Source organism: Urocampus carinirostris, chromosome 6 (genome assembly GCF_059441175.1).
Source record: "Urocampus carinirostris isolate Australia breed hairy pipefish chromosome 6, RoL_Ucar_1.0, whole genome shotgun sequence".
NCBI classification, from domain to species: Eukaryota; Metazoa; Chordata; class Actinopteri; order Syngnathiformes; family Syngnathidae; genus Urocampus; species Urocampus carinirostris.
The window spans coordinates 35,215,851-35,243,128 of record NC_142354.1 but is presented as its reverse complement, the minus strand read 5'-3'; the positions used below and the strand labels follow the sequence as shown (position 1 = coordinate 35,243,128).

The following is a 27,278-nucleotide window of genomic DNA, read 5'->3' as shown; positions in this document are numbered from 1 at the left end:
CATTGATGTTAGTAAAATTTGAGCGGTTTTTGGGTTGATGTCTTGTTGAAGTATCCATCCCCAGCACAATTTCCACTTTGTCACTGATTCTGCATAGACTGATTGGAAATTAGGAGGCCTTTAACAAGATTGACCGTACCTGTACAGACACCACAGCATGATAGAACCACTTCCATATTTCACAGTGGGTAGTAAGGGTTTTTCCTGGAATGCTTTGTTCTTCCACAATGCATTCCACCTCTTATTATGCCCAAATAACTCAATTATAGTTCAATCCGTCTGTTTGTGGTATGGTAAAGCACATTTGAACAAGCGAGCTTTATTATGGAATACCCTGCATATTCTTAATTCTTATTCTTAATTCAATTTTTATTCAATGTTTTTAACCTGATTTTTCAGAGGTTTGGTGCTTGCATTTCTGTGTCTTCTTGTTTTTATTTTGGTGCTGCTAAACCACAATGCTTTTGACTTGAATCTTGGCCTGTGTGAGAGCGACAGCTGAAGAGTCGAGGCTGCCGGGGGAGGAGGGCTCAGCATTTGTGCAAGGGGGAGAACAGGGGGTTTGGATCTCCAGACAGACCGCTGCTGGGATCTCGGGGGAAACTGAATTAGATGAGACTGCGGACGGCATTAATGTTGCAGCTGTTGGTCTCTCCTTTTCCCACACATGCACTCACGTGTTCTTTTTTAGTCTGATTGAAGAAAAATAGAATAGTACCGTATTTTCCGTACTATGAGGCGCATCTAAAAGCCTTTATTTTTTTCAAAAGCTGACCATGCGCCTTATAATACAGTGCGCCTTATATATGGATCAATATTAAGTCGCAAAGTCTTGCAACTAAAGCAAGCAGCCGCCGACTAGATTTTCCCCCGAAGGCGAAGTCGTCCGCGGTGTATGCTGGGATTTATATACCGGCGTTTCATTTCCTAACCAATGTGTCAATCATCATTTGAATCGGTCACTATTGGCTAAAGTTATTCGGAGGTAAAGAGGGCGGATCCTTTTTACCATTTACAGGCTCGCATTGGCTAAAAGGGTGAAACAAAGCCTGCAATTGGCCGAAAAAGATGAATGTGAATCACAGGTTGGGTTGCACTACGGCATAGAGAAAACATGTTTTACTATTCTGTATTTGTAAATATTTTACTCTCCTGGATTTACTACACTCATGGTATTAAGAAGACCATAGTTACGTGAAGGCTGCAAGAGAAGTTAGGTGAGCTATGCGGATTTATATTTTCCCGATATCTTGTTTTAGAACGATCTTGATGTTTCTGTGATGAGTCTATTTTTAAACTAAATTCAATTCAAAGCGTTTATTGTCATATGCACAGTAAAGAACCCCGTTTCCCTGCACAATAAAATTCTTACTTTGCTGTCCACACAGTTGCCAGCAAAAAATAAAATGGAAACTAAGAAATGTTTGTTTGGTGACATCGTACGGACACCGCATCCACACGTGTCTATGACATGCCTTTGCTTCTTTGCAAGCTTTGGGAATGTAAAGGGGGTAATAAGTTTGACTGAACTATCTGACTGTTTTGTCGACGTTCCCATTGTAGCGCCTTATAATCCGTTGCGCCTTATGTATGGAAAATATAAGACCAAAAACTATTTTTGGGGGGTGCGCCCTATAACCCGATGCGCCTTATAGTGCGGAAAATACGGTAAATAAAAGTGTCAAGTGTTAAAGATAACTAACTGGAAAGCAAATGAAAACAAGAGTGCCATGTTACATGAAGATTTTTGTGTGTGTTTAAAAACAACTTTGTTTCTTCTCCACAACTGCAACAAGATAGGCTTTGTGGTCACATTTTCTTAATTCGAACAAGCGTGTTTAGTATTAGACTAAATCGATATTGTTTCTTTGTGCAGAAAATTTGATGCGGTCAGAAAGATGCAGCACGGTCTAAGCGTTTTACTTATTGAAGAAGCTATCTGACTGCAGTGGTTCCATATTTAGAAATCAATTTAGAAAACAGCCAGCAAGCCAGAACCATCGAGTTTTTAGTCATCCGGCAGCACTTTGATCCGCAGGCACTCTTATGGAGGAAGAGCTGCATGCTGCCCTTAAGGAAAATCCATACCAGGTTAATTTGAAGCAATTATTTTGCAGATGCACGCACGCTTTAGCCGCAATCTAAGGAGATTTGTTGCGTCACTAAATAATACCAATACATACTCTGTGATGCAATGGAAATATTTATATGAAAGTTTTTTTTTCTACTTTCAAGTTAAATTGGTTCCAGAGTTATACTCATTTGCATCAAGTATCAAGACTTTTTACACATACATACAGTTTATTTATTTCATTTATGATTGTATATATTATCATACTATTCTGTTTTGGAGTTTGCACCCTTCATTAAGGTTATTTTGGCAGAACACTACAAGGTGGCTTAAACATTTTCAAGGGAAACAGCGCCCATAAAGCATATTTTAGCCGTCCAAACTTTCAGCTACTGGTATGCAAAAATTTGATTAGGAATTTCATGAGCTAAAATTATTTTTCTACCATATTAAAAAAAAAATCCCCTAATATGCACACTTAAATGGACTCTAGCACATTGTTTTTCAATCAGTGTCCTGGAAGATCTTGTCTATTGTCCATCCATCTACCTTGGTCATATTCCTCGAGAGGGGTGACCGACAGCAAGAGAAACACATTTGATAACAAAGAAATTAAAAAAGGGGAAAAAATAGCAAAAAACACCCACAAACATTTTTGGACCATGGCCAACCCAAATGCTCAAACACCCAAACAAATTAGGCACCTCGGCACCCAAGTCAGTCATGCTTTCGTCCCTCCAGATGAAAAAAGACACAAGAAAGCTGCCATGTCACTCGGGTCAGGGTGACACAACACACTCTTCTGTTCAACAGCAGGGCCTGACAACTTTCACTGGTTTACCCCTGCTGCATCATACAGGTGCCCTGCCTGTCTCTTATAACATGTCTAAAAATCCCACTATCCTTTTACAACACCTCTCCACCCATTCCTATCATCAACAAGGGCTCTATCTTCCACTACATTCAGACCTCTTTCCTGCTGTGCACTCATAACACCAACCATCCAACGTGGATTGTTGAGTGTGCCGCAGTAAAATGCCCAATTTTATCTTTGCAAGAAAATAATGCTAGTTTGGTATACTTGCCTTCTTCTAGTGATCAGTTGAGTAACTTTGACACTCATTCATATCAAAAGGTGGCATCAGATTTCCTTTTTTTTTTCTTTTTATGTACTGTACCGTATTATCCAGACTATAAGTTTCAGCTGGAGTATAAGTCCCATTTTGGGGGGAATTTATTTGTTAAAATCCAACACCAAAAACATGCACTTCATCTTGAAAGGCAATTTAAAATAAAATAAAGAACAACAGGATGAATAAGTGTACTTTATATAACGTTACATAATTGACATGGTATTAAAATTATATATATCACATGAAGTATAAATCGTACCCTAGAACTAACCCAAACTATGGAAAAAACTGTGACTCATAATCCTAAAAACACGGCACTCTATTTGCTCACGAAGTAATGCACGGACATGTTTTTGATAACTTATTTTGTTTGGTGAAGCTGTTTGAGGTTACACTAGGAGAATACCAGTAAAACATTAAAAAAGAAAAAAAAAACATTTCACATAATTTTTTTAATAACAATTATTATTTTCATAGTGTACAAAACATGGTAAATGGGAAGTAAAAATGTATTTTGTTCGACTAATCATTTTCTTCCAGGAAAAATAACATAAAAATACAATATGTAACATAAAAATCTGGTTAAAAAATGATTCGCCTCTAGAGGCTGACTAGGCAGAAATTATCATATAAACTTTATACTCCCAATTCAGGCAACATGATAATTTAAGCTTTAGAAAATAAACAAAAAATAAAACTGGTTCCCGCAATTCATTTTTACACATGAGTTGTCTGTCCCTGTGTGCCCTGCGATTGGCTGGCAACCAGTTCAGGGTGTCCCCTGCCCACTGCCTGGAGATGGCTGGGATGGGCTCCAGCCCCCCCGCGACCCTAATGAGGATAAGCGGTACGGCTAATGAGATGAGAGATGTACAGTGTACCTTGACATTTTTAGGGGTGAAAAAGTATGCCAGGGCTGGAAAAAAAGTTGTTTTTGTCATGATTACCGATGAGAATCACCTGTGCCTGTTCTTTCGACGCCAACCGCTGCAGGCTCTGATTGGCTCCCTGTCCCTATTTAAACCCAGTCCTATCAATCCCCTGTTGTCAGTCCGTCTGCAAACCTCTGTGTATACAAGGCAAGCCTTTTTCGACCCTGACACCCGCCGGTCCAGTTTTTGCTCCCGTTTGTCTCCGGCTACGACCTGTTTTGTCCCCGAATACGTCTACTCTCCCGTCCTGGCTTACGACTCGTTTCCGACCCCGATCACGCTTTGCTCTCCCAGCCCCGGCTACAAACCAGTTTTTCCATCCCTGACACCGCCATCGCTCGCTACGGAAGATCCACCTCCGTGTTCGTATCACATTCCGAGTCCGAGAGCGACTTGCTTCCCGCGTCCATCGAACACCGGATCGTAGGCGCAGCCCTTCGTCTTTCTTTCAATAAAACTTGTGGTAAACGTTACGCAATTGGGTCCTGTTTCCGTTCTGGTCCTGACATTTTTTTTCAGACATATTTAATGCAAATCATTGTTATTGATTGCAGGTTTTTATTTTATGAATACTTTTTGCACATTTTCAAATCCATGAAATCAATAAAGAAAAGGACTTGATCAGGGGTCCCCAACGTGGTGCCCTGGGACACCAAGATCACCTGTGCAGCCTGCGGACCTGTTCTAAAATTGCTAAACAGTGATGGGTCGTTGTGATTTTCCAGGAAATTGGATTTCTAACATAATTTAGCTTCAGGTCTAATAACTACAACCCATTAGAGATAAGATCGGGCCTAAAAAACTCTAGTCCGACCCGACCTGGCCTGCAGGTAAAATAGCCCGAATCTCCCTGATACCCGATCAATTAACTTGATTTGAGGGACCGAGCCCCAAGTGAACCAGAAACTGCACTTTGGTGAAGTGCGCTCTTCTGCTGAAGTATGGGCGGCGGCAAAGTTCGGGCCGGGTTTGGACCCTGGCCCAAGATCTTACCTCTACAACCCAGTAGTGTTCGAATTTTATGTATGTGAATGTGAATTTAGTATGTGAATTTCCCTGTGGGGATGAATAAAGCATCTATCTATCTATCTATCTATCTATCTATCTATCTATCTATCTATCTATCTATCTATCTATCTATCTATCTATCTATCTATCTATCTATCTATCTATCTATCTATCTATCTATCTATCTATCTATCTATCTATCTATCTATCTATCTATCTATCTATCTATCTATCTATCTATCCATCTATCTATCTATCTATCCATCCATCCATCCATCCATCCATCCTCTTATTTCTATACCTCTCTTTTTCTTTCTCTTTAATCTACTAGTCCGGCCCCCGACAGAATGTTTGTCCTATCGTGTGGCCCCCGAGTTAAAATGAGTTTGACACTCCTGATCTAGTTGGTATGTTAAAAAAAAATCCTTCTGGGAACAATGAAGGTCAATTTGTCTGTCTGTCTGTCTGTCTATCTATCTATATATCTATCTATCTATCTAGTAACATAGCAATGACCTAGTAACAAGATAAAAAAAAAAATCAGAATATGCACATTAAATTGGTGGCCCTTCCCTTAATCAGTGAAAAAAAAAGCTGGAGTGTCTCTCAGCTTTAAAAACATTGGTGACCCATGGTCTAGATTGTTTCTAAAAAGAACATTTAAAAATATATTACAAGTTTTTAACTCACAACCTTTGAAAAACATGATGCCCAAAACCGCTGTTACTTAAAACAAATTTATTGTATGCAAAAAGTCACATGACAAATCTACAAAACACATACACATTTCTTACTTGGTAAAAAAAAAGTCCAAAGTCTGAATAGCCTAAAACATGACATCCTTATATGACATCCTTATGGTGTTAGGTCATTTTGCGAAAAGTGTATGAGACCCGGATCCTGAGACTGCATATGGATCAACTGGCCAAGAGGCTGCTCAGGCCTAATCCCTGACGGCTCTTCTTGATTGGTCAATTTTGAGAGGAATGAAAACAAAAACATAACATTTATTCCATAGTCCTATACCAGCTCAGTAGCCTAGATGGTAAGGCGCCCGCTTTGAGACTGGGAGGTCGGTGGTTCGCGCCCCGGCCGAGTCATTCCTAAGACTTAAAAAGTGGTTGGCGGCGCCCTCTGTTGGCTGCGGCTGCATCGGCTAGCTACAACGGGTCAGGTGCAATCGACATTTCGTTCTGTGTACATTGTTACACAGAATGACAATACAAGGAAATTATTATTATTATTGAATTCTCCAAGTGATCTGAGTTGAATATGTACAAGATTGGTACTACTCACTCATAATAAGTGCAGCATGCCCTGTTTTTTCCTTGACATAGTGCTGATAGCAGATGGGAGTGAATGGTGAGCTGTGCCATGCTCCCTCTCCCTTGTCAGTCGCCCATGTGGACTGACAGTTGACTCAGTGTGTGCGCACAGCAGAAGCATTTAGTGTATGTGAAGTGACAGCTGGCAAAAGCCAAAACAGAGCGAGAAATGGGACTGAAGTGAACTAGTCATGCACTCAATTGCTTTCATGGACTGCTGGGTCCAAGATGACGCAATGATGGGACAGTCAAAACAAAAAAATGGAACACTCAGATTGTATGATGGTCAACTATTGAAGTCCAATATTTACTTCACTGAGGCTGATGATGAATGAATCATTGTAAAACATTGAAGTGCATGTAAATATTGAGTCAGTGGTAATATCAAAGAAGAAGGTAAGTTTTTTTGATCATCGACATTTTTTACTAAGACGTGTCTGTGATTTTAGGTTGCTCACATCCAATCAAAAGGCAGAAACATTATCATGCAATATGGAAAAATAGGATTGAGAGTAATTAAAACATATAGTTAAAATCTCAAAACACAAGACAGAAAATGTTTTCATGACACTTTGAAACTAGGGGAATTCATTGAGTTAATTTGATTCCATTTAGAAACAGTGCTAAATCATCAAATTGAGTGTAGGAATGTAAAACTTAAATCTTAACTAGTAAACCTGCTATCAAACAATTGTAACTTACTATTCAATCGTGGCCAGGGTTGGGTAGGGTTACTTTAACTGGATTACTTTCAATTACTTTTGGATTACTCCAATACCAAATAAACTATGAAATGAAATGATCTGCATTTATATAGCGCTTTTCAAGTCAAGACTTCCCAAAGCGCTTTACATTGTGCTTCACATTTCCCAACCCGCTTATTGGGGGTATTAGGGGTTCAGTGTCTTACCCAAGGACACTTCGACATGTAACACGGAGGAGCCGGGATTCGAACTGCGATCTCTTGATCCCAAGACGAGCACTCTACCTCCTGAGCCACTGCCGCCCCTAAATATGAATACAATGATGACTCACAACACGTGGTAAGCTTTCTCTCCTGGCTTTGATCTCTTTGATCTCCGGCAAAACTAACATAAAATGCGACAGAAACGAAATGAAAATAAATCCAAACAGCTTGCCAACATCATTTTTGCCGTTCCATGTGTTCCGTTACTCCCCAAGCCTGCACAAAATTGAGTAATTGTATTCATATTTAGTTTATTTTGTCTTTTATTAGCATATTTGGTATTGGAGTAATCCAAAAGTAATTGAAAGTAATCCAGTTAAAGTAACCCTACCCAACCCTGATCGTGGCATTTATGCAAATGAGTCCAACTATGGGTAGGTCCCTTTTTTCACAAGATATGGCTGTTGACGATCTGTTAAAATGGATTACAAATATTAATTTCTCATCTGCCAACTATGCACAGGATTTGATGATCAATAAAACTGTTTATACCCTGTAGGGTGAGTCAATAAAATGTTTATATCTTGATTTTCAAGATGGAATCAAAACATTGAGATTTTGTTTTTGGACATATCACCCAAACCTACTACTTAATTGTGTTATTTAGGGTTAGTTTGTAGTTATGGGTAGGTGTTTTTTTTTTTTTGCATTAACTATGACTATAATCAAATGTCTGCACTTTGTGCATAACATTTTTGATCAATAAAACGTATCGTTCCCTATAGGGTTTATTGTTTGAAATCACTTTAAATCCCGAGTTTCAAAACTCAGTATAATCATAGAGGAGTTACTTTTGGGCTTACTACCCAAACCTACCATTTCATTTTGTCAATTGAGTGGATTAGTCCAAGCTGTTGATAGGTGTTTTTTGCACAATCTATGACCAATCTCTATAATATGATTTGAAATCTACACATTTTGGACGGGAGTTTTGATCAATAAAACCTTTTGTTCCCTGTAGGATTTATTGTTTAAAAATCAATGTAAATCTTTATCATTAAAACAGACTTCAAATAGATTGCTGTTGTAAAGATTCTCTAAAAGTTTGATTTAGTGACATCATATCAAAGACAAACCCATGCAAACCAGGACTTGTTTGCAATCAGTTTGTTAAAGTACCATCTTCTGGGATCGTCAAATCCAGAAATGTATGAAAACTTCTTGATCGTACAAAATTTTTTAGATTGTCAAACCAAACCTGACATCAAGAATTGTGACATTTGTGTCTTTTGTTCATTGATCTTGCACCTGCATTTTGGAACCAGTCTTTTGGCCAAGCCTTCAGACCCACACAGCTGTATTGTAGTCAAACAAAGGCTGCATTTTCCGGAGTCTCCCCTCTGGAGGTCTTCGGTCCAAATATAACCCTGTAAACGGCTTCTCTTGGAACTGCTGAAACTGATATTGGCTACCCGGATGTGTTTCAATGCGTTCTTTGGCCTGCTGTCCACTCGCCCAGAAAGGCAGGTAAAAGCTGCCTTTTGAGCTTTTTGAAACCGCCTTTTTAGGCCTCTTGAACAGGTCTCCCTCTGAGATCTCAGGTGCCATCCAGCCAGGCCGCTCCTTGAGAAGTTTATCTCTGTCAGGACGAACACCCCTGAGAAACTTCTTGAAGATATTTGTCGTGAGTGAGAACTTTCTGCAGAGCTCTTGTGAGCGGCTAAGGCGTAGTGGGTGCGCTGGAGAATCCGGTCTGTCACTGTCCCCTTCTTCCACCCGTGCCTCCCTCTTGTCTTCTTCTTCATCTACGTCTTCTTCCGGTTCTGGCAAGTCCAGCCAGTTCCCTACAAGGTCAGCAAAGACATTGTCGCCGAGCACTAAAGGCTGGCGATTGCGGCATCGGTTCATAAGTGATGAAGTCCAGTCATCCGTGCTGTCCTGAGAAAAGTCATTATCCAGGGACGGACCTTCTCTGGAGAGGCTGTAAAGGATACCTGGTAGATCAAGTGGTTGGTTTTGTTTTGATTGCTGCATATAGGGCTCGGGTGGGGGATTCCCCACTGTGGGCCCGTAGAAATCTACCTGCGGCGCTGCGTAACCCGACCATCTCCGTGGTACAGCCTCTAGGTCTTCTTCACTTCCGTCCATTTCTAGACTGGAACTAGATGTTGACATAGTTTCTTCACTGTATCGGCTCCGTGAAAAGTCTGTAATTGGCTCTGGACTTGGACTGGTGCCGTTGGAAAAGCAAAACCTTCTGTGAGCTTCAGAAGCACCCGTTGACGTGTCAGAAATAGTCACGTCTTGCTGATGTCTCTGACCTCGAGCGGACAGGTTGAGGTTATCAAGCGCGGTCTGGACCTGAAGGAGCTTCAGTTCTTGGAGTGCACCCATCATGGAGTTCATCTGCTTATGGAGGCCATCTCCTGCTTCTTTCATGGACACCTGTAGAGTAACGAGAGAGATGACAATCAAATCAGTTTCATAGCATCCAAACCTTGTGCTACCAGGCGTTCCTCTTTTTAATTCAATAACAAGAGTGTGAAGTGTCCTAATAAAAAACAGGTCGACAGGCATTTTTGGCTGGATGTCCACATTGACCCATATGTCCTGCATTCAAGAGGGAATCCAACCCACGACAGCTGCAAAACACTTTCACTTTCACTGCCTTTCCACCATCGCTTTACAGACATCAGTCCAGTACTGTATTCTTTTCTCTTAGCTGAAACCAACAAAATCCTCATACCTTTACCACTTTTGTGTTTTTATTAATCAGTAAAGTCAGCAACACTTCAAAGACAGAAGCCCATGGAGCCTGGAAATATAGCATATGAGCCAAAAGCCCTGCTTTAAAATAGAGTTAATTTCCATCCATCCATCATCTGGACTGCTTATCCTCAGTAGGGTCGCGAGGGCGCTGGAGCCCATCCCAGCCATCTTTGGGCAGTAGGCAGGGGACACCCTAAACTGGTTGCCAGCCAATCGCAGGGCACACAGGGACAGACAACTCGCTCGCTCATTCATACCTAGGGACTACTTGGACTGGCCAATTCACCTGAAATGCATGTCTTTGGAATGTGGGAGGAAACCTGCGCAAGCACGGGGGAGTACATACAAACTCCGCACAGGAAGTCTGCCCCGCCGTGCTGCCAGAGTTAATTTCCATCTTTGGATATTTAAAACAAAAACAATGGTGTGGAATGACATTTTGCAGCAAGGTATTTCCAAAACGGGTCAAGAGAAAAGATGACCCACATTTCTATACATGGCTATACATATTTTTTTTCACACAGTCTTGTGCGCTCCTTTAGGATGGTGATGGCCCTGGAGAAGAAACTGTCTCTGAGCCAGTTAATTCTTGAAAAATCTCTCTCCTTCTCCTTAGGGTCTTATATTTAAAGGTTTAAAGAAAGTCACAGGTGATCAGATCCATCCAGATGGACGATGCATCCCAAATCAATGTGATACGTTATTATTATATTATCATCAATGAGCAAATGCAGCTTCAATTTTAGCCATTGTTGTTATAGAAAGCTACATATAATCCAACTTATGTACCATGTACTAGTAGAAATATGTAATCAGGACACTCAAGCATGTTTTTCACACTTCTGCATCACCTCCTGCTGCAATCATACTCTTGTCATCTTCCCCCTCTTGTCTGTTCTCGGGGCTGAGTCATGAGACACAACTCTCGAAGGCACACAGACAGGAAAGTTGCCTCGTGGCCAAGTTCTGAGTCACACGCCCTCCATAACCCACTTTGTGGATCGTGCCCATTGATTTTGGTGGTCATTTTTAAACACGCAAATGACAAAGTTATTATTGACTATTTTTGCACCAAACGCATAATTGCACAAACCCTTACAATACCAAACTGTATGACGATACCAAACTGAAACGAAATGACTAATGCAATTTGAAGCCCTCTTCCACAGCATCCTCTCAAGCATCCACTCATTCACGTGATTCACTCATTCACATTTAAAAATACAGTACATAATGCGCTTATGAATTGTTTGTGTCCATCACAATTTTATTCACTGACACTAGAAAGACAGAGAGAGAGATGACAAGACATTCCAGAGAAATATTTCTACAATGTTTAAGACAAAATTATTGTGCTTACTTTTATGGGACTGTATATATTATGCACCTCCTAGTGGTAAAAAAAAACCCATCCACGAAAAAAAACAATATTGATTTGAGTTCTGAGAATAGAATAGAATAGAATAGTGATGGCCCTGGGGAAGAAGCTTTCTGTCATAAACAAGCACACTGATTGTGTAAATATTGTGTAAATTTTAACTATAACCTTATTCTCCTTGTTTTATAGCCTTATCTTCTCTGTTCCATTATCTTCTTGGCTTTTTTTACATCACCGTGAATGTGTGAAACTGGAGTGTCATGCCCAATTTCGTTGTCACAATATGTTAACCCATTTTGTAACAATGACAATAAAGGTATATTCTATTCTATTCTATTATTTGAATTCCTCATGGTTAAAATTGGCGCAGGACTGTGAAAAATATATATTTTGCCAGTTGTATTGAAAAATGGATATTGTATAGAAAAAAATGGTAAGCATATATTATTTATAAACTCATTTGGGATTTGTTGCTTTTAAAATTAGATTGAACTATTCTCTAAGCAGTACTTTGCCTATTTATCCTGACATTTTTTAGATAAGATAATTTTTCTCTAAAAGGCTTTATTATATGTTTATCCTAGAGTGCCATGTTTAATCTTGTTGATACAATTCCAATTCAAATTCAAAATATAGTTGTTTTGAGATCCAGCAACACTCAATGGTGTTAGACCAGCGGTCTCCAACGTGGTGCCCGTGTGCACCAGGGTGCCCCCAAAAGATAGCTGTTCTGAATATAGCGCAACCAGTGCTGGGTCATTGTGATTTTCTACTAAAATGTTGTTTTTTTAGAGGGTGACTGAGTCTATTTTACCTAGCTTCCAAATGTTAACCTATTAACAATATAGTAACAACAAAATATTAACATAATGATTGTTTACTCTAGAAATGCATATTAAATTGTGTGCCCTTTGCGCTAAATTGTAACAAAAATAAACTTTCAGCTTAAAAAAGGTTGGGGACCGCTGTTAGACTATGATTACGTCATTAAATGAACAGGATTTTGGCCAAATTTGCCCCTTTAAAGAAAAAGTTAAGACTTCTTATTCATATGGAAAAAATCAATCTATTTCTTCATAAACTGCAATATTATTATTGATGATATCATCCTCTTACCGTTTCTGGAGTCAGCCTGTCATGTTACAAATTCACCATCCTAACTGGCCCTAATGTGTCTGGATGTATATATAGAGAAGTCTCACTTGGGGGTAACCAATGAGAAATAAGAGCCCAGATTAATCTCCAAACTGCAAGAAGGGTTCTGGGGTCACTCAGGCAGAAACGGAGAAACAATGAATCAGGGAGAGTCGGCGGGGCGAGATTATTTGCGGGGGGAGTTGCACCCTCGGACATGTGTTCAGATGTCGATGAGAGTGCATGGCTTCAATTATGAATGATTACATATGGATGATCGAAAGGTCTGTGAGACCATAGCAGGCTGTTATATGTGACAGTACCCACAACACAAACAAAAACAAACACTCCCCCGTTAAACACAGTGTGCTTGTTTATGACAGAAAGCTTCATCCCCAGGGTCATCACTATTCTGTTTTATTCTATTCTACTCTATTCTATTTTATTCTATGTGTTTTTGCTTGTAACTCAAATCGATATTGTTTTTTCCGTGGATGTTATTTTTTACCACTAGGAGGTGCATAATATATACCGTCCCATAAAAGTACCGTAAATTCCGGACTATAAGCCGCTAATTTTTTCCCTAACTTTCAACCCCGCGGCTTATTCGGTGATGCGGCCAATTTATGCAATTTTTCTAACGGCCGCTAGCGGCGCTCGAGTGTTGCTACCATTAACTGTCCTGTCAAAGCTATATTATTATTATTAAAACTTTGAAAACTCTCTCGGTGTACAGTCTTTCTTTTTAAATATGTGTAACCCATGTATAATATGTATTTGCAACTGTATATTTTTGTAATGTATTTATTTGTAGTTATTTTAGACACTTATTCTGATACGGGTGAACGAAAAATGAGGGGCGGAACAAACGCGGGGTGCCGAGTTTAAGTGGGGACCGCTAAAGGTGTGGGACAGACAGGGAAAGAAGAGGGGGTAAAAAGTTGGTTAAAGAAAAAGGAGTTGCGTGAGTAAATGTGTTCATCTGATATATTTTTCCCACCCTTACCTTTGGAAATATACAATTTTTTCCTTGGATTACTTTCAACGGGACCCGGACTCTGCAGGTCTGCATCAAACCTTAAGTACCGGTATCATTTTCCGTTCATTCTGCCGGCTGTGATTTTTGGACTGTGGACTTTAACGAAGGATATGTGTGTTTGTGGCTAGGATAGCTATCTGGGTTTGATGCTGGGACCTTAGCTTGGCCCGGATGGATTGTGTACTATCTGCTTCACGACCAGAAACTTCTGGCTAAGTCCTTAGCTTGGCCTAGCTAGGTCCTTAGCTTGGCCTTAGATACTAGGTCCTTAGCTTGGCCTTTTGATTTTTGCATTCCGGAGATGGAATAAGAGCTTGCTCTGTCCACTCCACGCATCGGCCCGGTATTGCAGTACCTCCGGGAACGGTGCATTCGCAATGATCGCAACAAGGCTTTAGGGCTAGGACCTTAGCTTAGCCTTTGGGCTGAGAGTAAGTGTCCCGGCTCCTAGGCTTTGTAGCATATAATGAACTGACCGATAACGGATAATGGATAATGAATAACGAAGATAGATCAATAACCCTTAAAAACCCCACATTCAGTTTTGATCGTGGGACTTGAAGTCAGGTTTGGGTTAATTTTGTGTTTGTGTTACATGTTTAAATGTGGGCGCATGCGGCTTATATACAGGTGCGGCTTGTGTATGTACAAATTCGGTTTTCCTCTTAAAATGTGGTGAGTGCGGCTTATCATCAGGTGCGCTCTATAGTCCGGAATTTACGGTAAGCACAATAATTTTGTCTTAAACATTGTAGAAAGATTTACTCTTCTCCCAAAAAATCTGGAATGTCTTGTCATCTCTCTCTGTCTTTCTAGTGTCAGTGATTAAAATTGTGATGGACACAAACAATTTATAAGCGCAAATATGTACTGTATATGTAAATGTGAATGAGTGAATCACGTGAATGAGTGGATGCTTGAGAGGATGCTGTGGAAGAGGGCTTTAAATTGCATTAGTCATTTCATTTCATGTTATTTATATGTTCATATTTGTTTTTTGATGTTGCCTCGTTATTTAAATTTTAATCATATGACACTTTTCTGTTGTTTTGCTAAGGTGCCTAGATTGTGTGTGTGTGTGTGTGTGTGTGTGTGTGTGTGTGTGTGTGTGTGTGTGCAAAGAGGTGCAAACATACATGGCGAATGTAAACAAAGCTAATGAGAACGAGTAAAATAATAAAACGTTAAAACCAATGCTCACCGGATTTCATCATTGTCCCCTACTATGTGCAACAAAAATATGCTTTAAAATAAAATTGTAATCCTGCAAAAAAATCCTTATTTTTACAAAATATACCTGTAAATTGATTATGTCTTTTTGTCTGCAACTGTAACAGAATACAATCACTTTAAATATCAATTACTTGTGCATAACATTTAATTTTGGATTCAACATTTTGGGAAAATGTTTTAATTTTTCTCAGCTTAAACTAAGCGTTGCAAGTGACAAACGTGGTTGATTAAAATAATTTTTGACAGGGTAAGCAGCACGGCGGCGCAGTGGTTAGCGCGCGTGCGGCACAGTTCTGAGGTCTTGGGAACCTCCTGTGTTTGCTTTCAAATCCAGCTACCGGACTTCCTGTGCGGAGTTTGTATGTTCTCCCCGGGCACTCCGGTTTCCTCCCACATTCCAAAGACATGCATTTCAGGTGGATTGGCCAGTCGAAATTGTCCCTAGGTGTGAATGAGCGAGCGAGTTGTCTGTCCCTGTGTGCCCTGCGATTGGCTGGCAACCAGTTCAGGGTGTCCTCTGCCCACTGCCCGATGATTGCTGGGATGGGCTCCAGCACCCCCGTGACCCTACTGAGGATAAGCAGTGCAGCTAATGAGATGAGATGAGATGAAGGTAAACACCAAAGAATTGTGTCCCTCATCTTGCTTTTTTGCGTTTATTTATATCTTTTAGGACTTCTGTCTGTTTTCTGCATTCTCTAACATTTGTCTGACACTGTAAAAATAGGGTGATAATGCGATACATTCTAATGCCTTCCCATCTGTCATCCAAAACACTGGTGGTTTAGTCGTTGGAATTCAAGACTCTCACCTCCACGACCAGATTCTTGTTTCATCTACTGTTTTGCGATTGTGGTCAGCGATATTATTTGACTGAACAATCATTGCGCAGATACGGCCATATACTACTGTAAAACTTGTGTATAATGTGAAACCAAACTTTGAGTTATTTTTTATACCGGTAATTGTTTTTTAGTTATATATGGATACATACAATAAATCATAAACAGAGTCAAAACCATTTGTTAAAACCACTTGTTTTTGTTCCGTTGGTGTTATACAAAATGATGCATGGACTTGCTCCCTCATATCTTTAAGATTTAATTTCTTTGTTCCTGTCCGGAGCCTTCGCTCTGGAAATGCTGGTCTACTAGTGATCCCGAGAGCCAGGAAGAGATCTGCAGGTTCGAGAGCATTTTCCATTTGGGCCCCGGTGCTGTATGCCCATCTGAGATCTACAGATAGATAGATAGATAGATAGATAGATGGATAGATACTTTATTTATCCCCGCAGCGAAATTCACATTTCCAGCAGCATCCCTTCGCTGAGAACAATACAATAATAAAGCAAAAGGAATACAATATACAAATACCCAATGTAACGTGCTAATACCCACTGTAGCGTGTTGTATAGAGTATTTAAATAGTGCTACATAAAATACACACTGCAATAAAAGTACGGTAATATGCAATGTAGGGGGTGTGGTTTAATGTGGGCCTTTACTCATGGAGTGGAGTTAAAGAGCCTCATGGCATGAGGAAGAAAAGATCTCTTCAGTCAGACAGTGACAGCAGTCTGTCGCTGAAGCTGCTCTTCTGTCTGGATATAATGCTGTGTAGTGGATGTGATGAATTGTCCATGGTTGAACGCAGCTTTTTCAGTGCCCGTCTCTCAGCTACAGTTGTCAGGCAGTCCAGCTCTGTGCCCACAACAGAGCTCGCTTTCCTCGCCAGTTTATTGAGACGAGAGGCATCCTTCTTCATGATGCTGCCTCCCCAACATGCTGCCGCATAGAAGAGGGCGCTTGCCACAAATCTAGGTTTAAAACACACTTAGATTCTTTATCTTATGAATGACCTATATTTCATGTTGACAATATCCGTGTACTGTTATTGCAACATCCATTGCAGCCTGGTCATTCTGGAAGGGGGATTACCTCATGTGCGGTCCCTTCTCAAAGTTTCTTCATTTTCCTCATTCTGTGGCTTTTTAGTTTTTCCTTGCCCTCATGTCGGTTTCAGATCAGGTGATGGTGCAATAATAATCTGTGGTTTTCAATCATCTGTGTTCTGTGCAGCCCTTTGAGACTCCTTGTGATTAAGGGCTATTCAAATAAACATGAGTTTACTTGACTTGATTTGACTTGTGAAGGGCTAACTCAAATCTTTTTTTTTCCTTCAGAAGTTTCATTAATATTTCATATCCCATCACGAAGGTCCCTCGCTATTCCACACTCTAGCTTACTATTGGCTGTAGCGTGTGGCCCAAATATGTCAGCGTCTGCAACCTTTTAGCCTGGCATTTAGATGCTTTAAAAGCGCGGATCTTTTGGACGTCTTTTTAAAAGGCGCAGACAGCCCAAAGTATCTCATTAGGAAACATCCGTCAGGTCTGATTTAAAGACGATGAAGAAAGCATAGCCGCGGGTGAGCCCTTTATTGCCCTGCTGCACTTCTTGCATCATCGGTCTGCTCGTATGATGTTCTGACGAGATACGACCTGCGCGCTTGGAGACTTACCCTTGTTCTAATAAAGTTTAAGACATTTAAACGCTTTGTATTGTGACAAGTATCTTCAAAGCCCTACTGATGCATGAAGAGTCATTTTTATTTATAGCGGTAGTTGTATGGTGTAAAAGGTATGCACACCCTGTTTCAAATGCCTTTTTTGTTTGAGACATAACATAAACAAAGATAAAATGTTTCAAAACCGTATTCAACATTAATTTAACAACCATATGTCACCATTTATGTGATTTGCTCGCTTTGAATAAAGTCTGTTCGCCCCGAGGTGAGCTACCTTCATGCCAATTCTGAACTCAACTGGAGTGTCTCTGCTGTGATAATCGAGGTGGTTTAACTTTATAGAACAGTAAACTGTGCAACTGGCCTGGAGAGGGAGGGGCACCACCAGGCTGTTCTTGCCAAAGACACACCACAAGAAATGATGCCCCACAACTCTAGTGGTTAAGGGAAACAATAGTAACAATAGTAAAACTCTGCAACACACAGTATAAAGAAGAAAAAAATCCAAATATATTGTGCACAGTTCAAGACTTGTACATCATCTGGCATTCTCATCAAAGACGCACTTATCCAAGAAACATCAGTATTTTAACACAATTTAGGTTTCCTCTCTTATTCAAGTATAACCTCCTCCTTGTTAATAAAGTCTCATCTCATCTCGTTAGCTGCACCGCTTATCCTCAGTAGGGTCACGGAGGTGCTGGAGCCCATCCTAGCAATCATCGGGCAGTGGGCAGGGGACACCCTAAACTGGTTGCCAGCCAATCGCAGGGCACACAGGGACAGACAACGCGCTCGCTCATTCACACCTAGGGACAATTTGAACCGGCCAATCCACCTGAAATGCATGTCTTTGGAATGTGGGAGGAAACCGGAGTGCCCGGAGGAAACCCACGCAAGCACGGGGAGAACATGCAAACTCCGTAGCTGGATTTGAACCCACACAGGAGGTTCCCAAGACCTTAGAACTGTGCCGCACATGCGCTAATCACTGCGCCGCCGTGCTGCCCTGTTGATCAAGTGTCACATTTAAATTAAAGCTCATGAAGTTACAATAAGGTAATAAAGTTTAGTACATGCCTATTAATTAAAACGTAATGCTTACAGTTTTTTGGGGGGCAAATCTGTAAATGTTGCATCTTTAAATGTGTGGAGTGTAAAAGTAAAGCCTTGAGTCAAAAATACATTCTATGTAAAATTCTATGTAGAATAATACACTACAGTAGCTCAGGAGGTAGAGCGATCGTTTTAGGATTAAGGGATCCCAGTTCGAATCCCAGGTTGTCCGTGTTACATGTCAAAGTGTCCTTGGGTAAGACATTGAACCCCCAATTACCCCCAATAAGCAGGTTAACGCCTTACATGGCTGCACAGATCACGGCCGCTATTGGGAAATGTGAAGCACAATGTAAAGCGCTTTGGGAAGTCATTGACTTGAAAAGCGCTATATAAATGCAGATCATTTCAGATCATTTCATACTAATTTGTAGCAGCAAAATAAGTCCAATATTTACAAAAGAAACGTTTTATTCTACGCATAAAAAAATCCTTACCCCATTTTCAGACTTGTGCTCCTGTGCGACTTATACAGTGAATTTGGTTACTTACAAATGTAGTTGGTTCCAGCAGTAACGTTGGATAATGAAACAGTTGTAAATAGAAACACGTTCTCCCATTGAAATAAATGGAAAGTCAAGTCAAGTCAAGTCATTTTTATTTGTATAGCCCTTAATCACAAAAAGTCTCAAAGGGCTTCACAGGTTTTTACACAGACTATTTTTCAGACTATCATTACAACACCCCCCTGATCTGGAACCAACATGAGGGCAAGGGAAAACTCAAAAACCTCAACATGAGGAAAATGAAGAAACCTTGAAAAGGGACCGCACATGTGGCATCCCCCTTTCAGGATTACCAGACAGCAAAGGATGTTGCAATTACAAATAATACAGAGATATTGTCCACAGCATTATTCTGTTCCAAGGTCACCAAATGAAATGAAATGAAATGATCTGCATTTATATAGCGCTTTTCAAGTCAATGACTTCCCAAAGCGCTTTACAGTGTGCTCCACATTTCCCAATAGCGGCCTTGCAGCCATGTAAGGCGCTAACCTGCTTATTGGGGGTATTAGGGGTTCAGTGTCTTACCCAAGGACACTTCGACATGTAACACGGACGAGCCGGGATTCGAACTGGGATCCCTTGATTCCAAGACGAGCGCTCTACCTCCTGAGCTACTGCCGCCCCATGCAACCAAACCCCATGAAATCAACTGTAACTGCCCTGGAGGTGCACTAATATTCAGTCAATGTTCATAAATATACCAGTATATACCCCCCACACAAACACACTTACACGCACACACATACACAAACAAGTGCCTGTGCAGTAGTTCTAAGATGTGTCTCTGTTGCTTGTTTGGTGGGTTGGGCCTGGGTATCCAACGTCGAGGTTATCAGACTCCTTCCTGCTCCTCCAGTCGGCTCATTAAAAATGAACAGTTGTGTGTGTGTGTGTTTGTGTCAAGGGCAAAGGAATAGAGCCATCTAAGAAGCACAAGGGTCTTTCTATATGGAGGCAGGTCAACATCAACAGGCTCATAAAGGTGTGCAGCAAATAACAGTATGTGTATCGTCTTGAACAAGCAAAACGTGTTTCAAGCGACCGGGTGACACCCGTGCAAACAAACTGTTCAGCTTGGAAAATAGAAAGATATAACAGACAGTTTGCCATGGGTTGAACCTGTATTTTTACACCACTATGAGTCTCTACAACAGGGGTGTCAAACTCGTTTTAGCTGGGGGCCACAAATGCTATTAAAAAAATCTCACGGGGGCCCAGACAAGTACGTTTAAGAGAAAGAGAGAGGGAGAAAAAGAGAGAGAGGGAAAGAGAGAGTGATAAACAGATAGGGAGAACAAGGGAGACAGAGTAACAGTGAGAGAAAAAGAGAGAGCAGAATAGAGATATGAATGGAGAAGGGGGATATGAATATAGAGAGAAAAAGAAAGTGAAAAAAGAGAAAGATAAAAAGAATGAGAGAAGTGAAACGACAGAAAGAAAAAGAGTCAGCGGGAGAAAAAGAGACAAAGTGAGTTGAGAGAGGGAGACAGAGAGAGAGAGAGAGGGGGGTTAAAAAGGGAAAGAAAGAGGGTGAGAAAGAAAGAAAATAGAAAGAAAGAGAATTAAAGTGTAAATTAGAGAGAGAAAATAGAAAGAGAGCAAGACAGAGAAAAATAAAGAGTTAGAGAGTGAGAGAGACATAAAGAAAAGAGAAAAAGAGAGAGAAAGAGAGAGTGAACAGGAGAAAGAAAAGGAGGGAGAAATACATAAAAAAAAGTGAGTCAGAGAGAAAGAGAGAAATACGACCACAATTGTTTTGCAAGTGTTAACTGGCTTTGGTGACATCCGGTGGAAATATTTAAAACTACAGCTCATTTTCCTCTTGCGCTTCTACCACTGTTCTCTTGCAGGCTGGATTTAAACCATGGGTGGGCCTGATCTGGCCCACGGGCCGCCTGTTTGACACCTGTGCTCTACAACATACACACTGACAAAGCCAATTATTTTCTATTCTAAAAAAGCACCAAAAACCTGAACGACAGGATTAGGGGTACACTACAGTATTTTACCACTATATGCCGTATTTTGTAGACCAGCATGTCCAAAGTGCGGCCCAGGGGCCAGTTACAGGTTGTGATCAAATTTTTACAAAAAACAGATAAATCACAATTTCACCAGATGATAGCAGTAGCCCTTTGGTTTCTGTGAGGATTTAGCCCATTCCATTTCTGACATGGTGACTTTAAAAAAAAGGAAAGTTGACTGTGAGGGCCGCCGCTTTCAAGAGTATTTTTTCATCGAAATCTGAAACTACCGCGTCTGCCTAATTTACGAAGGGACTGTGTGTGTTTTGAAAGAATATAATATCAAACGAAAACAAGCTGACTACAAAAAGCGTAATTACAAACAAACGCTGTGAAAAGGTGAAGTAACTGGAAGCTGTTTTTACGTCACAGCAGCACTTTTTCACTAGACCCTGCGGGTCAAATTACAATGCTACAAAGGCGAGTTACAAGGTCGCGACGCTGATGGCCAAGCACTGCAAACCTTACACCGATAGTGATTTCATTGAAGACTGTCCAAACAATGCCAGGCTGAATAGTCGGACTTCACACATTTTCATCGAACCAAATCTGGCCAGCTTTCTGAAAAGTTTGGACACTTCTGGTGTGGAGTATCTGAATTTGAGTTGTAAAAAGCACAAGGAAGGATACAAAGTACCAAACCGCACCTTTTTTCTTCTGTTTTGTTTTTTCCCAGCCTTTTGTGAAGTTTTGTTTTTTTGGGGTATCCACAGAAGAAATACGTCTGATAATTATTTCAGCTCCCTTCAAGCAAAGCGCCTGTTGTGTAAAATATATGCAAAATTTTCAAGCGACCAATAATTTGAAAAATGCACGATTATATGATATCGCATGTATTTTTGCTTATTATTCAAGTCATATTTTAAAATGAATGAAATTGTGTTTACTACTTGGAGGCGGAAAACAATACAACATTTCCCTCTAAGGAGGAAATCTGTCAATTCTGGCTTAAAGGTATTCTTGCAAAGTTCATTAAATCAGGGGTTAACATGATACCCTGGGGTTCTGAAAACACCTTGCCAGTGATGGGTCTCTGATTTTCTACAAACATAAAAAAATGTAAACAATGAAAAGGATTTGTTTTTTCTATCGGTAGTATGCATTTTACAACTGCCAATAGAAACAGTTAATACATTGTTGTTTAATCAGTCCATCTACATATATGTGCTCAGTGCCTTTTTTCAAGACAATGAAACAATACTCTTCATTAGCACAACCAAGTAATAGCATACCGTATTTTCCGCACTATAAGGCGCACCGGGTTATAGAGCGCACCCCCAAAAAATAGTTTATGGTCCTATATTTTCCATACATAAGGCGCCGGATTATAAGTTGTACAATGGGAACGTCGACAAAACAGTCAGATAGTTCAGTCAAACTATTACCCCCTTAACATTCTCAAAGCTTGCAAAAAGCAAATACGGTTCTCAGCCATGTACGGAAACAGTGTCTGTACGATGTCACCAATCACTCAAATGCATCGTTCCAAACATCATTCGGAAGGTTAAAGTCTTGGGATTCAAGATATGCCAACCATTCCTTAGTTTCTATTTTCTTTTTCGCTCTCAACTTTACTGTGCATATGACAATACACACTTGGAATTGAATTTAGTTCACTCAACTCATCACAGAAACATCAAGATCGTTCTAAAACAAGATACCGGGAAAATCTAAAGCCGCATAGCTCACCTAAGTTCTCACGTTCAATAATAATAGGCAACCATGGTCTTCTTACAACCGAGAGTGTAGTAAATCCAGGAGAGTAAAATGTTTACAAATACAGAATAGTAAAAAATGTTTTCTCTATGCCGTAGTGCAACCCAACGTGTGATTCACATTCATCTTTTTCGGCCAATTGCAGGCTTTGTTTCGCCCCTTTAGCCTATGCGAGCCTGTAAATGATAAAAAGGATCCGCCCCCTTTACCTCCAAATAACTAGCCAATAGTGACTGATTCAAATGATGATTGACACATTGGTTAGGAAATGAAACGCCGGTATATAAATCCCAGCATACACCGGGGACGACTTCGCCTTCGGGGGAAAATCTAGTCGGCGGCTGCTTGCTTTAGTTGCAAGACTTTGCGACTTAATATTGATCCATATATAAGGCGCACTGTATTATAAGGCGCATGGTCAGCTTCTGAAAAAAATAAAGGCTTTTAGGTGCGCCTTATAGTGCGGAAAATACAGTAATTAAAAAACAATAACAATATAGTAATAACATGGTAAGCTATTTCAGAAATAAACTTAAAAAAACTGTTAGGCTTTTACTGTAATCAATCAAATAAGCTTGGAAAACGTTGCAGACCCCTGTCTAATCTGCAGGAGCTACTATTTGGTTAGAAATATTTAACAAATAATGTGGTTTATCAATAGTCCTTCAATCAACTTCAGGGCAGATCATATTAATTAGTGCCCCCTAGTGGTTAAGAAAAACCTCATTTAAAAAAAAAGGAAAAAAAAAGAAAAACATTGATTTCAACCATAATCAAACACACATGGCAGTGCATTTTATAAAATACTTGTCGTTTGTGAAATTTGCATTTGTTTTCCATAACAAGAGCCTCACCTTGAGGGAGCTGACATGATAGTCGGCCATCTTGCTATAAAAATTGTGCAGTTGTATCACTCCTTCCTTGTGCTTTATAGCGCTCGATTTCAGTTGCACTACACAATGCAGCGACATGTAATCATCAAACAATACACACTATCTCTTTAATAATGTTTTACAAAATACTGTTCCATTGAATGATCTCCTGATTCCTTGGGTGAAAAGACACCAGCAGTAAAATTATTGACGTATCTCGTGGAAGGACGTGATGATTGGTTTTTCGAGGTAACACTAATGACTGTCTGCATGCTTGCCTGAGTCATCTCGACCTTCACAATGACGAGCAGCTCAAGCACATTGACTCCTTTGGCTATTATACACCTTTTCAAAGAGAATCAACTCTGAAGAGCTGTCATTGTACATCCAAGAACTTTGATTCTCCTGCCCTATAGGAGTCGCTGAATCTTACATAGTCACAAATTAATGACCAAATCAAAGGCTTTGGCGATGATTATATGAGAAATAATATTCTGAAATAACACTATATCCCGCATCAACACTTATTAGACTACTATTCATTCATTATTTCATTCATTCATGCATTCATTCATTTTCCGAACCGCTAGTAGTATGATTTGGAATCACCAAGAAACCTGCCAGGAATGTTTTTGGAATGTAGAAGGAACTATACAATTCCCGCTGCAATTGTAAGAGTTGTGATGGATCTGGAAGATGATACCAAATACCAAAATTTTGATCGAACTTAGTGTTAAATGAGGGAGATATTCTATTTTTTTTATTATGTTTTATTTATAAATGAATTCATTTATTTATTAATTTTGAGTGTTCCATAACCATCCATCAATACATCCATTATCTGCACCGCTTATCCTCAGTAGGGTCGCGGGAGTGCTGGAGCCCATCCCAGCCACCTTTGGGCAGTGGGCAGGGGACACCCTGAACTGGTTGCCAGCCAGTTGCTGGGCACATGGGACAGACAACTCGCTCCCTAGGGACAATTTGAACCGGCCAATCAACCTGACCTTTTGGAATATGGGAGGAAGTGGGAGTGCCCGGAGGAAACCCACGCAAGCACGGGAGAACGTGCAAACTCATTTCATGAACTGTGCCGAACAAGCGCTAATCACTGCGCCACCGTGCTACCCTTTAGCTGGGATGGGCTCCAGCAACCCCGTGACCCTACTGAGGATTAGCAGTGTTCCAAAACCAATTGGATTGAAAGGCGCCTTTATAAAAAAAAAAATTCAATGACATATAACCCGTGCATATTGTTGCAAACGAGACAAATTAATATAGGCTTATGTATTGTCTATGTATAAGATTCAAGGCTCTGTACCGGCATATCCCCAAAAAATTAAATACATCAATCAGCAATTTTTTTTTTCTCCTGGTCCCCCCATCATGAAAAATTGTGTAACACGATGCTGCCCACGACTCAAAAAATGTGCCCATTCCTTTTCTAAACAATATATTGTCTTCATCTTGGACTGAGTAATAACAACAATTATTATGATCCGATTTAATTTTGTATTAAATCGGAAAATAATGTGTATTCAATACGATGACTATGATGCAAAATCAAATAATAACAAAATACATAATACTAATAAATTAATAAAATGTATGCAAATACGCCAAGCAGTGTTCCCTCTAAGCTGCGCGCGTGCGCAATTGCGCACTGCTCGCACATTCTAAGCGCACAAGAAAATCTAGCCAGCGCACAAAAATGAGGGCTCAAAATTACTAATTAAGAAGCGACTTAACTCAAAGTTACAGTGCATGAAGGTAAAAAAACACGGGTTCCCCTGACATTGTGTCCTAAATGCGGTATTTTGAAGTCGAGTCGAAGTACAACGAAGTTGAGTAAAGTTAGTAGAGAACCGGCTTCTTCGGCTCGGCTCACTAAAAGGAACCGGCTCTTTCGGATCTTAAACGGCTCCTCAGGTTGTTTTTGCTTCTTTAATCCCAACATGACCATATATTATGTCAAATTATGCACAGCATGACTTAAAAGAAGGGGGGAATAGAACAAAAAAGAAAAAAATACCAAAATGAAAAAGTAGTGAAAAGCTGAGAAAAAAAGAAGGAAACGTTTAGAAAAAAAAGCCAGAAAAAAAGAAAAGAAAGAAATGTAGGAAAAAAGTAAATAGAGAACAAAAGGAAAAAAGTAACAAAAAAGTAGAAAAAAACATGGAAAAAGAAGAAAAAGTTTGTGTTGCATTCAAATAATTTCCAATTATATCAAGTCAATCTTGTTGCCAACATTGTACTTCCACTAAAAATGTGATTAAGTACAGTTCTGTATCTTACAACCGACTAAATAAGCCCCCAAAATTGTTAATATTATGCGACAAAATATATCAGGAAATAAAAAGAAATGGATATCTTGTGAAAGAATTGTAAGAACAAACGACGTTTGTCGGCCGTACAACCTTTGCAATAGTACCTAAGTCAATTCATTCAAAAGAGAAAAATAATTTTGCATTGCCGGAAACTCAGCAAAATGTAACTTGATGTCAAGTTTTGGACGTGTTTGATAATGAATTATCTTGCCACACTTGGGATTATGGTTGCTCACTGCCGTTTCAAGCGCTGCTCACCGACTTTGTGTGAACGCTCAGACCCGTGGAAAATCACAGGGAACATTGATGCCAAGGCACAGACTAAACGAATAAAATGTGAATATTTCCATTTCAATATTGTTTGCACACAATGACATAAATGTACACGTACAGTGGAAAAGAAGACACTGTAGCTTGCACGCGCGCGCGCCAACCCACGGGTCATGATAGTGCACGCGCATGTAGGTCAATAGTGTATTTTAAATGTATCTTAATCACATAAACACGAATGAAATCGTTCTTTTTCGTTATAACTTCACCTCACTCCGTCATCATTTGAATTGAACAAGCAAGCGCATCAAGCGTAATAGAAATCCTCAAATCCACGTACCAGCTCCTGTTTGAGTCTACGCAGGCAGACGTCCATGCTCTTTTTCTTGGACATGTCAGGTCGAATGGGAAAGCGCGTCACATGTCACGCAAAGTGTCGCTTTCGCAAGCGTGGAAGACTGACGATTTCTTCTTGGCTCTCCTTTTTTTGCTTTCCTTTGCTGCGATGCTGCAGCGGGGTAGAGCGACGCGACCGAACCACACTCGAGTCTGCCAAATTGTGACGCGCGTGGAGCGTTTGGTGAGCGCGTGCGTCCATTCAAGCGGAGCTCTGACGTCACGCACACGATCTCGAGATAGAAAAAAACCTCAGGCACGCATAGAAACGCCACCATTATTCCCACATCTTGTTGACATGAAAATAAGGTTGGTATTAAGGATTAATCAGGGTTGGGTAGGGTTACTTTACCGTGATTACTTTTAATTACTTTTGGTCTACTCCAATACCAAATATGCTAATAAAAGACAAAATAAACTAAATATGAATAAAATGATGACTCACACCAGGTGGTAAGCTTTCTCTCCTGGCTTTGATCTCTTTGATCTCCGGCAAAACTAACATAAAATGCGACAGAAACAAAATGAAAATAAATCCAAACAGCTTGCAACATCATTTTTGCCGTTCCATGTGTTCCGTTACTCCCCAAGCC

General features: G+C 40.2%; 1 protein-coding gene, 1 long non-coding RNA gene and 1 pseudogene across 3 annotated transcripts in view; 2 read left to right on the top strand and 1 right to left on the bottom strand.

Moving 5' to 3' along the window:
* Positions 1-5,867: 5,867 nt before the first annotated feature.
* On the bottom strand, positions 5,868-26,904 carry inka2 (inka box actin regulator 2). 2 transcript variants are annotated; one of them, XM_088338851.1, is made up of 2 exons: positions 26,630-26,904; positions 5,868-9,821 (listed from the first exon to the last, which is right to left on the bottom strand). In XM_088338851.1, exons 1-2 carry the CDS (start codon positions 26,681-26,683, stop codon positions 8,718-8,720), a joined length of 1,158 nt encoding a protein of 385 aa, XP_088194977.1. In that variant the 5' UTR covers positions 26,684-26,904; the 3' UTR covers positions 5,868-8,717. The 2 variants fall into 2 exon arrangements, with proteins under 2 accessions (XP_088194977.1, XP_088194978.1); XM_088338852.1 differs by lacking the exon at positions 26,630-26,904 and adding an exon at positions 12,640-12,673.
* LOC148364670 (U2 spliceosomal RNA) lies at positions 13,909-14,073 on the top strand (annotated as a pseudogene).
* The window catches only part of LOC148364668 (uncharacterized), a 30,860-nt gene continuing 30,399 nt past the window's right edge, over positions 26,818-27,278 (top strand). The window contains exon 1 of the long non-coding RNA XR_015850775.1: positions 26,818-26,994. This is a non-coding gene — a long non-coding RNA (uncharacterized LOC148364668). The remainder of the gene's footprint in view (positions 26,995-27,278) is intronic.

Coding starts and splice junctions, on each gene's coding strand:
- inka2 (XM_088338851.1), bottom strand. CDS start 26,683: ATGTCCAAGAAAAAGAGCATGGACGTCTGCCTGCGTAGACTCAAACAG. Junction 9,822..26,629: donor GTAGACTCAAACAGGAGCTG/GTACGTGGATTT, acceptor GTTACTCTACAG/GTGTCCATGAAAGAAGCAGG.